At 38.0% G+C, this 13299-nt stretch overlaps 1 protein-coding gene and 2 pseudogenes across 2 annotated transcripts; all 3 read left to right on the top strand.

The window, feature by feature from the left end:
- The first annotated feature begins 1011 nt into the window (after nt 1–1011).
- On the top strand, nt 1012–2630 carry LOC125186781 (protein SAR DEFICIENT 4 pseudogene; annotated as a pseudogene).
- Nucleotides 2631–3453: 823 nt separating this feature from the next.
- LOC125186771 (heat shock cognate 70 kDa protein-like) lies at nt 3454–5577 on the top strand. The gene is made up of 2 exons (XM_048083220.2): nt 3454–3667; nt 3810–5577. Exons 1-2 carry the CDS (start codon nt 3454–3456, stop codon nt 5501–5503), a joined length of 1908 nt encoding a protein of 635 aa, XP_047939177.1. The 3' UTR covers nt 5504–5577.
- A 1593-nt stretch (nt 5578–7170) lies between these two features.
- LOC125202345 (heat shock cognate 70 kDa protein-like) lies at nt 7171–11320 on the top strand (annotated as a pseudogene). Its single transcript, XR_016135339.1, has 2 exons — nt 7171–8690; nt 9539–11320. The product of XR_016135339.1 is annotated as a heat shock cognate 70 kDa protein-like (transcript).
- Nucleotides 11321–13299: the final 1979 nt, after the last annotated feature.

Below are 13299 nucleotides of genomic sequence, written 5' to 3'. Positions count from 1 at the left end.
CCTAGAGAAAATGTGTTTGAGAAGACATTACATCTTTATATTTTGGAATGCATCTTGTACTATTTTTTTTTAGTTTAGAAAATAATTTACTTTTCCCTTTAGAATTTGTTACTTTTTGAAAGGGTATATTTTCTTTTTTGGGAAGGTAAATAGATTATATATCTTTTTTTATACCTTACCCTCTTGAAGATGCTCTTACTAAAAGTGAAAAAAAATGTAAATGTGTCTTTAAATGGCGAACACCCATTGGAGAGAAATAAACTAAACGGAGCAATGGCCACTAAACAGGTCTACGATAAAAAGAACACTTGTACTCTCTCTGTCCCATTAAAGATGACCCACTTTCCTTTTTAGTTTGTTCCAACCAAGATGACTCATTACTAAAATTGGAAACACCTTTCTCTCTACTTTATTCCTTCTCTCTTACTTTACTCTTTCCATTTCACACACAAAATAAAGTTTCATAAATTCCCGTGCCGCCCAAGAAATGGGTCATCTTCTTTGGGACGAAGGGAGTATTCATCAAGGTCATTCGGGGTCCAAAAATCTAAAATTAAATTTATACTCTCTTTATTTATGAGAATTAGTCCTACTTGACCTTGGGTATTTACGAAAAATAGTTTCATTTTAAAAATAAAAACTCTCTTATACTTTATCCACTTTTTTCCCTCTTTTCTCTCACTTGTTTTTCTTTCACTCTACTACTTTATCTACTTTCTCTCTTATACAATTATATATTCTTAATCAGTAAAATCAATAGAATAAGGGCCAAAAGTGTTCCTAAACATATGCCGATTTTATAGCTTTGGTCCTAAACATTACATTTTGGATTATTGCATCCTGCATATTTAAATAGGGGCAGAACCAGTCCATTTGGACGGCGCCGTTTAAAATTGACAGTCAACGACTAGATTATAGGCTTAAATTAAAATATTTAATTCTTTTCTTAATTTTTAATGACAAATTATTTTTTACTCTCTCCCTCTCAACACTATCATCTCTCCTTCTCTAATGGAAAAAACAAAGGCAGTGCACCTTAAATCCACCCTCTCGCCGTTCTCGGCCGCCATCGAGTCCCCCCTCCGCCACGCCCACCAAATCACCCCCAATTCTTCCTTCATCCTCATGCCCTCCTGGTCCACCTCGTGTCTCCTCCCTTACATCGGCACCAAGCTCGTCACTCACAACCCTAAAAACTCCACCCAAAACTTGCCCGCAGTCCACACAATTTTCACTACAAAAAAATGCCAATTAGTGATGGATATTTCCGTCAATAAACAGCGAAATTTCTTCACATAATAGATTAGTGACAGATCAAGTTTTGGCAGATCCGTCAATAATAAACTTGTCAGTGAAAAGTTTTAGTGACAGAATTTCCGTCACTAAAGTTATTGTGACAGGAATCATAAGCGTCTGTTTCGCATTACTGACGGAGTACTCTGTCACTAATTACTGACAGACATGTTTCAGTCACTAATTTTGTCACATTTGTTGAGCTATGGAATTCCGTCACTATTTTCCGTCACTATATTGCATTTTTTTTGTAGTGTTTCGTCCTCATCAACTCCCTCAGCGGCCACTGGCAGACGCACGTTGGAACAAGGGGTACCACTATACCCCAAATCTCGTTCCTCTAAGTACTATTTTCACTGATTATATTAATGCAACATTGGTGGTCCAGTGGTAAAATGCTCTGAGGTTGTCTTTTCCTGCTCGTATTCGATGCCCCATTGGGGTGCATTTAAACCGAATTTTTTTTTATCGCACCTTTCTCTCTGTATATTTTTAATTGTGTTTAGACGAAAGAATCTTTTCAATTATCTACCCTTCTTTTTAATATGTTTTAAGTATGTTTAGAGTCCTTTTTAAGTTAGGTAGATATCCAGTAATAATTATTTGCTCATCTATTTTCTGTTTATGCACTTATATTTTTCAGTTATTAGGTTGTTTAGTGGAGTAGCATGTTTTCATTATTTTAAATTTTGATATTATATTCTATTATTTATTTTTTATAATTGCTTTGATTTTATTACTTTAGACGCTATTATTTTTATAATTTTATGTAATATTATCTGTAGCACGACTTGTACTAAAAAAATATTCTTGTTTTTCAAATTATGCTATAATTTTGTTTAATTTCTTTGATTTTTATATTATACGTAATTATTTCATTATTTTATGTAATATTTTTGTAGGACAATCCGCACCTAAAAATTATTGCTATTTTTAATTCTTTTTTTTATTTTTTAATATTGTTTATATATTATTTTATGTTGTACGATTCGTCCCCCAAAACCAAAAATTCCTGGATACGCCACTGTCAGCGGCCAGCCCCTCGCCCCCATGGGCGCCACCGCTCTCATTCTCTACCTCACCATCTACGACTCCGCCCTCGCCTCGTAGTATCTATCGAGAGAGGACGCCGAGATTCTTGTCATGGTCGGTGCCGGATCCACAGCTCCTCACTTAATCAAGGCTCATTTAAGTCTGTCTCGACGTCGTGAGGTCGTTCGTAAGATAAATTTATTTTATTTTTTCATTTGTAGTTCTCACCTTTATGATTTTAGATGTTCAAGCATTTAAGGAAAAAATTTGGAAGGAAAAAATTTGGAAGAAACATTGATGATTAACTATTTGGAGTTGAATAAAAAGAAAAAGGAAAGCGATGCCATATTAAGAGAGAATTTTTAAAAAAATCAAGTATATTCTAATTTAAACCCTAATCAAGTCAAAATAGCAAAAATAACCGTTGATCGTTACTTTTAAGCGGTGCCGTCCAAAATGGACTGATTCCGGCCCAAGTTTAAACGTATATGAAGCAATAATTCCGAACTTAATATCTAGGACCAAAATTATATAATTGTCTTATGTTTAGAATCACATTTGGCCCTTACTCAAATCAATATTGAACAAATTATTAGACGTCATTGTTTGTTTCAATGAAGACTGAAGGTGCGGACAATAGATTAATGTAAAATCAATAAATTATCCTTTAAAAGCATCTTCAAGAGAGAAAATAAATAAAAAGGTAAAAAAAACTGTATTATATTTATTTTTTCGTTATAAAAACTCCTTCTTCAAAGCAACGAATATTTGAAAACATATTATAATATGTATATTCTTCAAGATATATTTACCCCTTTCTTGATATAAAAGGTAAATATAGCAGTTATTAACCCCTCTAATTTACCTTATTTCGTTTAAAAAAAAGTATATTTACCTTAAATACATTTTCTTAATTTACTTTCCTTCCCTAGTTCCATTAGATCAAAGTTACTGAGTATATATAATTGTAGTTGAGCACCCCTCGGCCGTATCATAGCACATTACCATCTTCTTTATTCCTAAACCCTAACCGTAAGAGTATCTAGGTTTTTACCTTCTTATATATTCGTGAATTCTGAGTTCCTTGTTCATATTTGAAAGAGCATCTAATTAAACTCGTTTGCATCAATGGCCATGGAGGGGGAAGGACGGGCGATCGGGATTGATCTAGGCACGACGTACTCGTGCGTGGCAGCATGGCATCACAACCGCATCGAGATCATAGCAAACGATCAGGGCAATCGCACCACGCCCTCTTACGTCGCTTTCACTGACAACGAGTGTCTCGTCGGTGAAGCTGCCAAGAATCAAGTCGCCAGTGCTCCAACTAACACAGTGTTTGGTTTGTTTTTTCTCGTCTATGCACTTATTATCTTCGTTCAAGTTATTTTTCCTGGTCTATTTTTGTTAGAAAATACAACGATACTCTAATTATTTTACTCAATTAATACTGATTGACGACTATTTCTTACTTTGATTCGCAGATGCAAAGAGGCTGATTGGCCGTAAATTCAATGATCCAATGGTTCAGAGTGACATGAAACTATGGCCATTCAAGGTCATTCCTCATCCCACCGACAACAACAAGCCTATGATCGTAGTAACATATGAAGGAGAGGAGAAACATTTTTCAGCTGAGGAGATATCTTCAATGGTGCTCTCCAAGATGAAGGATGTCGCCGAGGCCTATCTTGGATCGTCTGTGAAGAATGCTGTCGTCACCGTGCCTGCCTATTTCAACGACTCTCAGCGTCAGGCCACCATGGCGGCTGGAACCATTGCCGGCCTCAACGTTGTAAGGATCATCAACGAGCCTACTGCTGCAGCAATTGCATACGGTCTAGACATAGGGGGTAATAATGTGGCTAAGAATGTGCTGATATTTGATCTAGGTGGTGGCACGTTCGATGTGTCTGTGGCCACGATTGAGGCGGGTATCATTGAGGTGAAGGCTATTGCCGGTGATACTCATCTTGGAGGTCAAGACTTTGACAGTAGGATGGTGAACCATTTTGTGAAAGAGTTTGAAAGGAAGAATGGCAAGGACATTAGCATGAACCCGAGAGCTATTAGGAGATTGAGGAGTGCTTGTGAAAGGGCCAAGAGGATGCTTTCCTCCACTTCCCAAACTAATGTTGAGATTGAATCTTTGTTTGAGGGGATTGATCTGTTTTCGACTATCACTCGTGCTAAATTTGATGAGCTCAACTTGGATTTGTTCAACAAGTGTATGGAACTGGTTGAGAAATGCGTTAGTGATGCAAAGATGGAGAAGAGTAGCGTGGATGAAGTGGTGCTGGTGGGCGGGTCGAGCAGGATTCTGAAGGTGCAGGAGATGTTGAAGGAGATTTTCAGTGGGAAGGAGGCGTGCAAGACCATTAATCCAGATGAAGCTGTGGCTCATGGTGCTGCAGTGCTGGCTGCCAAGTTGAGTGGTGAAGGCAACGACACGGTACAAAAGCTCGTTCTTTTGGATGTTTCTCCATTATCCCTTGGCGTTGGACTTGATGGAGATCGGATGTGCGTAATTGTTCCGAGGAATACAACTATCCCAACGAGAAAGTATCATGATAATATTCACACGGCGAAAGACAATCAGATCAGTATAGGTTTTCCGGTGTATGAGGGCGAAAGAAGCAAGGGGACAGACAACAATCTGCTAGGTAAGCTCGAACTCTATGGCATTCCAGCAGCGCCAAGAGGTGTTGATAAATTCAAAGTGTGTTTCGACATTGATGAGAATGGAATCCTGAAAGTGTCGGTGGAGCACATGGGGACGGGAGTGAAGAAGGAGATCAGCCTCACCAACTACAAGGACAAGGGCAGGCTGTCTGAGAAAGAAATAGAAAAAATGGTGAAAGATGCAGAGAAGCACAAGAGGGAGGATGAGGAGTTTAGGGAGATGGCTGGTGCAAGGTATGCTTTGGAGAACTACGCCTACGACATGAGAAACAACACCAGATGTGCAGCTGGGATGGCAGCAGCCGACAAGAAGAAGATAGACAATGCTTTTGAATCTACGGTGAAATGGTTGGAGTCAAACAAACTTGCAAAGGTTGATACTTTGAAAGAGAAGTTGGAGGAGCTTAAGCTGATCTACGATCCCATCGTTGCCAAGATGCAGCATAGTCCCAGTTCAAGTAGTATCAAGAAGTGGATTAAGAGTGTAATGCCATGATCGTGTGCATTGTCTCTTTAACTTCCTTTTATTAAGACAAGTGTTGGTCTGTTTCCTTTAATTAGTCAATTAGTATAGTTTAAGGTTTGCGAAGCCTTCGGGTTGTTATGTTACACTACATTTTAGTTTAAGTCCATTGCATGCTACTGGTAGTAGGATTAATACTTATCACATTTGCTTATTATTGCTTTTATAATACTACCCAGTCCCCCAAATATTGATACACTTTGACTCGACACGAATTTTAAGAAATATAATGGAAAGTGAGTTAAAAAAGTTGATGGGATGTGGTTCCTACTTTTAAAGTATTAGTTTTATAATAAAATGTGAGTATGAATGAGTTAGTGGAATATGAGATCCACTACTAAAAATGTTAAAAAGTAAAGTGTGTCAAACTTTCAGCGACGGATCGAAATGATAAACTGTGCCAAACTTTCAGGGACGGAGGTAGTAGATCTCAATTTTTTTTTAGTAACTCACTTCACTCATACTCCCCCCGTCCCATTAAATTAACACACCCACACTTATCAAATTTGTTCTGTTCAGGTATTAATCACTCTATCATTTGGCCAACACACCCACACTTATCAAATTTGTTTTGTTCTACTAAAAGGTGGGGATTTCAGATGTTTTTTTATAATTGGTTGCAAAAGTACTATGCCATATTTGGTTGACAAGATTCTGTGCAGGAGTAATCTGATTCCTTAATTTTTAAAATCCTGTGATTGTTTTGATTTTTAATACTTGGAAAGTAATCAAAATCTTGAAAACAAGGAAAGTAATATACAACTTTGTAGGATTCTGAATCCTAGCTTTTCTTAGATATTTTTTCTCTAGTTTTAGACTGACATATTTAGATATTTTATTTAATTAATTTTTTATAAAAAATTTAAAAATTATGAATTATATTTAATTTCAATATAATAAATAACTATAACAACAATTATAATTATAATAGTAAAAACTATACTAGTATTAGTATTATGCTACCTTAGTCTAAGAAATAGATAAAGTTTCAAATAACACGAGTTCTAATGTGTAATTGGTACAATATGAGAGATGAAGAAAAAATGTGGTGGAAGTAGTGTTAGTGGATTCCAGGGTCCACATCTAGGATGACGGTTAATATTAGTTTAAAACTTTCCATATTTGTAATTAGACTAATTTTAGTTGGACAACCCCAAATAATAATTATAATTGTTAGTATCATAATTATAATTAATAATTTATTAAACCATAAATTATAATATAAATATTTAAATTATGAATCATATAATATTTAATAATAATTTATAGTATTACTTATAAATTAATAATTAATCAACAAAGTCTTAATGAATTTTTGAAATGATTTGTTACTCTCTTCGTCCCACAGAAATAGATCATTTAAGGTTGTCATGAACTTTAATGCATAATTGGTAAAATAAGAGAGGAGGAGAAAAAATAGTTAAAATTTTGAAGTGGATGTGTGGAGAAGGAAAAATGGGCCATTTAAATTCGGGCAGGAATGAGTCCATTTTGGACGGCGTCATTTAAAATTAATGTCAATGACTGGATTAGGAATTTTGACTGGATTATAGGCTTAGATTAAAATATTTAATTATTTTCTTATTTTTTAAGGATAAATTAATTTTTACTCTCTCTCAACACTATCGTCTCTCCTCTCATTGATCTATTATGGAAGAAGCAAAGGCTGTGCACCTTAAATCCACTCTCCCACCGCTCTCGCCTGCCATCGAGTGTCCCCTCTGCCACGCCCACCAAATCACCCCCCATTCTTCCTTCCTCCTCACACCCTCCTGGTCCACCTCGCCTTTCCTCCCTTACATCGGCACCAAGCTCGTCACTCACAACTCCAACAACTCCGTCCATAACTTGCCCGGAGTCCACGCAATATTCGTCATCTTCAACTCCCTCACCAGCTTGCCCCTCGCCTCCATGGATGCCATCGCCTCGTTGTATCTATCGAGTCATGGTTGGCACCGGATCCATGGCTCCTCACTTAATCAAGGCTCATTTAAGTCGTTGATGAGGGAGTGCAACGAGGAGGCGGTGAGTGTGAACTGAACGTCGTGAGGTCATTTGTAAGATAAGTCTATTTTGTTTTTTCATTAGTAGTTCTCGCCTCTCTGATTTTAGATGTTCAAGCATTTAAGGAAATTTTTTGAAAACACATTGATGATTAACTATTGCCTGTTGGAATCTGAATTTTAAAAAAAAAGAAAAAAGAAGGCCCTGCTATATTAAGAGAGAGAATTTATCTGTTAAAAAATATGAGAAAAACTAAATATTCTTATCTAAACTCCAATAAAGTCAAAATATCTTAAACAACTGTTGACCGTTAACGTTGCTTTTAAATAGCACCATCTAAAATGGACTATTACGACCCGAATTTAAATGTGTAGGATGCAATAATTCAAAATGTATTATTCAACACCAAAATCGTAAAATCGCTATACTAGGCCCAAATTTAACCCTTATTCAAATCAATATTAAACAAATTATTAGACGTCATTGTTTGTTTCAATGAAAGGCTGATGGTGCGGACAGTAGAATATGTAAAATCAATAAATTATCCTTTAAGAACATCTTTAAGTGAAAAAATAAATATAGAGGTAAGGAAAAATAATAGTAGTACTTATTTATTTTTCGTTATAAATACTCCTTCCCTAAATGAAATAATATTTGAAAAGATATTATATATTCTTAAAGATATATTTACCGATTCTTTATATAAAAGCTAAATATAGCAGTTATTAACCCCTTTAATTCTTCAGTGTGGATCAAAGTCACTGAGTATATATAATTGTCGTTAAGCACCCCTCGGCCGTATCATAGCACATTACCATCTTCTTTATTCCTAAACCCTAACCCTAAGAGTATATAGGTTTTTACCTTCTACTAATATATTAGTGAATTCTGAGTTCCTTGTACCATATTTGAAAGAGCATCTAATTAAACTCGTTTGCATCAATGGCCGTGGAGGGGAAAGGACGGGCGATCGGGATCGATTTAGGCACAACGTACTCGTGCGTGGCAGCATGGCATCACAACCGAATCGAGACCATAGCAAACGATCAGGGAAATCGCACCACGCCCTCTTACGTCGCTTTCACTGACATTGAGTGTCTCGTCGGAGAAGCTGCCAAGAATCAAGTCGCCAGTGCTCCAACTAACACCGTGTTTGGTTGGTTTTTTCTCGTCTATGCACTTATTATCTTCGTTCAAGTTATTTTTCCTGATCTATTTTTGTTAGAAAATACAACGATACTCTAATTATTTTACTCAATATATACTTACGAGTAGACATGGCCACGGTTCAAAAACCGCCGGTTCCGGTTCGTCGAATGCTTGAACCGTAACCGGCCCGGATACCGGTTATCCGGTTCCGGTTTAACCGCCGGTTACCGCCGGTTCTGGTTCCGGTTACTAACCGTTGGTTTTTCAGCGGTTCCGGCGGTTCCGGTTCGGTTCCGGTTCTTATTTTTTTTATTTAAATCTTATAGTTATAACTTTTAAATTCTATAGTAAAATCCAAAGAGACTTTGAAAACGGTCGAAAACCGCCGGTTTTCTGACCGAACCGCCGGTTTGTGTCAGAAAACCGCCAGTTTCTAACCGAAAACCGGCGGTTTCCGACACCTTTCTAGACCCTACGCTGCAACCCTACGCCTACGCCTGCAACCCTAGCCCTGAACCGTTGGGAACCGGCGGTTTTGTGTCAGAAACCGGCGGTTTTCCGACCGTTTTCAGCCCTACGCCTGCAACCCTAGGAACCTACCGGCGACGGCTACATTTTCCCGGTTAACCGGTTAACCGGCGGTTCCGAACCGGCGATTAACTGCCGGTTCCGGTTTCATATTTTTTGAACCGTAACCGGCCCGTTATAAACCCTAAACCGGATTTCGAACAGGAACCGTCGTCCGGTGACAGTTCCGGTTCCGACCCGCCGGTTGGGAACCGGCTGTTAACCGCCGGTCCGGTTGGGTTTGGCCACCTAAACTTACGAGTTACTATTTCTTACTTTGATTGGCAGATGCAAAGAGGCTGATTGGCCGTAAATTCAATGATCCAATGGTTCAGAGTGACATGAAACTATGGCCATTCAAGGTCATTCCTCATCCCACCGACAACAACAAGCCTATGATCGTAGTAACATATGAAGGAGAGGAGAAACATTTTTCAGCTGAGGAGATATCTTCAATGGTGCTCTCCAAGATGAAGGATGTCGCCGAGGCCTATCTTGGATCGTCTGTGAAGAATGCCGTCGTCACCGTGCCTGCCTATTTCAACGACTCTCAGCGTCAGGCCACCATGGCGGCTGAAACCATTGCCGGCCTCAACGTTGTAAGGATCATCAACGAGCCTACTGCTGCAGCAATTGCATACGGTCTAGACATAGGGGGTAATAATGTGGCTAAGAATGTGCTGATATTTGATCTAGGTGGTGGCACATTCGACGTGTCTGTGGCCACGATTGAGGCGGGTATCATTGAGGTGAAGGCTATTGCCGGTGAAACTCATCTTGGTGGTCAAGACTTTGACTGTAGGATGGTGAATCATTTTGTGAAAGAGTTTGAAAGGAAGAATGGCAAGGATATTAGTATGAATTCGAGAGCTATTAGGAGATTGAGGAATGCTTGTGAAAGGGCCAAGAGGATGCTTTCCTCCACTCTTCCCAAACTAATGTTGAGATTGAATCTTTGTTTGAGGGGATTGATCTGTTTTCGACTATCACTCGTGCTAAATTTGATGAGCTCAACTTGGATTTGTTCGACAAATGTATGGAACTGGTAGAGAAATGCCTGAGTGATGCAAAGATGGAGAAGAGTAGCATGGATGAAGTGGTGTTGGTGGGCGGTTCGAGCAGGATTCCGAAGGTGCAGAAGATGTTGAAGGTGATTTTCAATGGGAAGGAAGCGTGCAAGACCATTAATCCAGACGAAGCCGTAGCATATGGTGCGGCAATGCTGGCAGCCAAGTTGAGTGGTGAAGGCGATGAGAAGGTGCAACAGCTCATTCTTTACGAAGTTACTCCATTTTCCCTTGGTATGGAAGTTGATGGAGATGTGATGTCTGTATTTATTCCAAGGAATGCACCAATTCCAACCAGGAAGGAAATGATTCATGGGACGGTGAAAGACAATCAGACCAGTATAAGTTTTCCGGTGTATGAGGGCGAAAGAAGCAAGGCAAAAGACAACAATCTGCTAGGTGAATTCGAACTCTATGGCATTCCAGCAGAGCCAAGAGGTGTTGCTAAATTCAAAGTGTGCTTCGACATTGATGAGAATGGAATCCTGAAAATGTCGGCGGAGCACATGGGGACGGGAGAGAAGAACAACATCAGCATCACCAACTACAATGGCAAGTGCAGGCTCTCTGAGAAACAAATAGAAAAGATGGTCAAAGATGCGGAAAAGTACAAGAGGGATGATGAGGAGTTTAGGGAGAAGGCTAATGCAAGGTCTGCTTTGACGAACTACGCATACGACATGAGGAACAACACCAGATGTGCAGCCGGGATGGCAGCAGCCGACAAGAACAAGATAGACAAGGCTTTCGAGTCTACAGTGAAATGGTTAGAGTCAAACACACTTGCAAAGGTTGATGCTTTCAAAGAGAAGTTGGAGGAGCTTAAGAGTATTTACAAACCAATTGAAGCCAAGATGTACCACAGTCCCAGTCCCAGTATCAAGAACTGGATTAAGAGTGTAATGCCATGAAAATAACGTATTCTCAGATTCTCAAAATATTTATTCAACCCAAAATTTCAATCATTCCTAAACTTTCAATCCTTCCCAAGATTATGTATTTTCAAATTTATATTTTTTATTTGTATGTTTTTATAATTTTTAGTTTGTCATTTAATGTGTTTTTTAATAAATTTTATTATGCAATAATAAATATTTATGTGCCGAAATAGAAATGTTCCACTTAGAACATGAATAACGCAGGCGGGTCGGACCGCACCTGGGTCCCGGCCCGCGGCCTGCGTATTGAAGGAGGGAAGGGACGGGGCTGGCCCGCGCCCGGAGCCGTGTGAGCGGCCTGAGGTCGGGCCTGGTTGCAGTCTGGCCTGGTGTTACACGCTCTCGGGACGGGCTGCAGTTATTTTTTTTATTTTTTAAAAAATCATATTCAAGTTGTTGTATTTGAACCTTCATATTTGTTGTATTTTCGAGTTGAGGAGAGGAGTGCTTGACGGGAATGGAAGTAAAGAAAGAAAATGAAAAAGAGAGGTGAGGAAGAACATGACTGCGGTCTGCGTGGGGAGAAAGGAGGGAAAGAACAATTTTAGGTTTAATATATTTAATGGGCTGGGTTGCGGTATTTCAATTTTATACATTTAACTATTTGTTCAATTTTAATGGGCTAGCTTTTTTAATGTATTTTTTTTAATTTTAAATTTCTAGGTTTGAAATTATTTATTTTCAACTGAATAATGAATTTTTTGTGCTTTAATTGTTTAACGTTTTCTATTTTACCATTAAAATAGCTTATAATTTTGAATAATGCAATTTAATAGTTGAGGCCTGAATGGGGCCTGCACGGTTATGGGAGTTGTGGCCTGGCCTAGAAAATTAGGAGAATGATGAAGGGAAGTTGACTTGTGACCTGAATTCTGTCCAGAGTTAAGAGCATCCACATCGCGTCTCGATGCGGACTCGGTCTCGTTGCTCCGAGAGGAGACCGCATCAAGACAGCGATGCAGCCTCCCATCTCGTCCCGTAGCTCGTTCGGGAGAGCAAGCTGGCGAGCTCCCGTTCGTCCGTGACGCCCACTCGCCGGCCGCGAGTGGGCGTCGTTTATATCCGTTAAAAATGTTTTTTTGTTTTTTCTCAATTCTGAAAAAAATCAAAAATTAAAAAAAATATTTTTTCCCCCAAAAATACTAGCCGTTTTTTCCAATATTTTGATATTTTATTTTCTATTTTTTAAGCCCCCAATCACTTCTATAAATACTAGGATTTCAATTATTTATTTTTCGTATTTTTGGATGTTGTAATTTTTGTGGTTTTTAATAATTTTATGAATTATTAGTATTAATTTAATATTTTAATGAAATATTAATTGAATTTGCTGGAAATAAAAATAAAAAATGAAATTAAATGAATAGTTAAGGGATGAGATGGTTAAGAGATGCAGGGATGCAGGTGGTGTCTCTTACTTGAGAGATAAGGTGAAAAGTACAGTGAGACCCATGAATAGTGAAGGGATGAGACGATTAATAAACGTATAAAAGACATGGATGCAGATGGCTTAACAATGCTCTTAGGGTTTGGACGGAGGAAGCAGTAGACTACAATGTAGCATTAAACACTTCTTCGCTTGTTAAAATTAAAAATAAATAGTACGTAGTTAGTTGGAGTTGTTGTTTATAGATTTTACCTATATAGAAGGTTTTTCATTGTATTTTATAATAACCATTTCACAATACAGTGCATTAATGAAATTTTCCCTTTTATCTTCTCGACAGCTTTTCTTCATCCATAGACCATGTCAGTTTCTTCTGTCATCTTCAATACGTTCCTTTGTTTTTCGTTCTTCATTTTTCACATAACTAATGAAATACTCCATCCATTTTTTAAAAAATAGACAAACTTATAAATGATACAAGTTTTAATGTGCAATTAGTGAAGTGAAAGTGAGATGAGAAAAAGTACAAGAAAATATGAAAAAGTAGTGGAAATAGTATTAGTAGATTATGAGATCCAATTATTAGTGGTGTGTAATTTGTTAAAAAAAATGTATATTTAGACTTGGTCGAATTTTAGAAGACGACCTAATAGATAA

Source organism: Salvia hispanica, chromosome 2, assembly GCF_029641045.1.
Source record: "Salvia hispanica isolate PSC_SH4W2 chromosome 2, Shi_PSC_v1, whole genome shotgun sequence".
Lineage (NCBI taxonomy): Eukaryota > Viridiplantae > Streptophyta > Magnoliopsida > Lamiales > Lamiaceae > Salvia > Salvia hispanica.
The sequence above is the reverse complement of the archived record's forward strand: the minus strand, read 5'-3'. Positions and strand labels throughout refer to the sequence as shown.

Bases quoted from the DNA above. Each gene is read 5' to 3' on its own strand.
- LOC125186771 (XM_048083220.2), top strand. From the start codon at position 3,454: ATGGCCATGGAGGGGGAAGGACGGGCGATCGGGATTGATCTAGGCACG. The intron at 3,668-3,809 runs GTTTGTTTTTTC...TTTGATTCGCAG, and splicing joins TCCAACTAACACAGTGTTTG to ATGCAAAGAGGCTGATTGGC.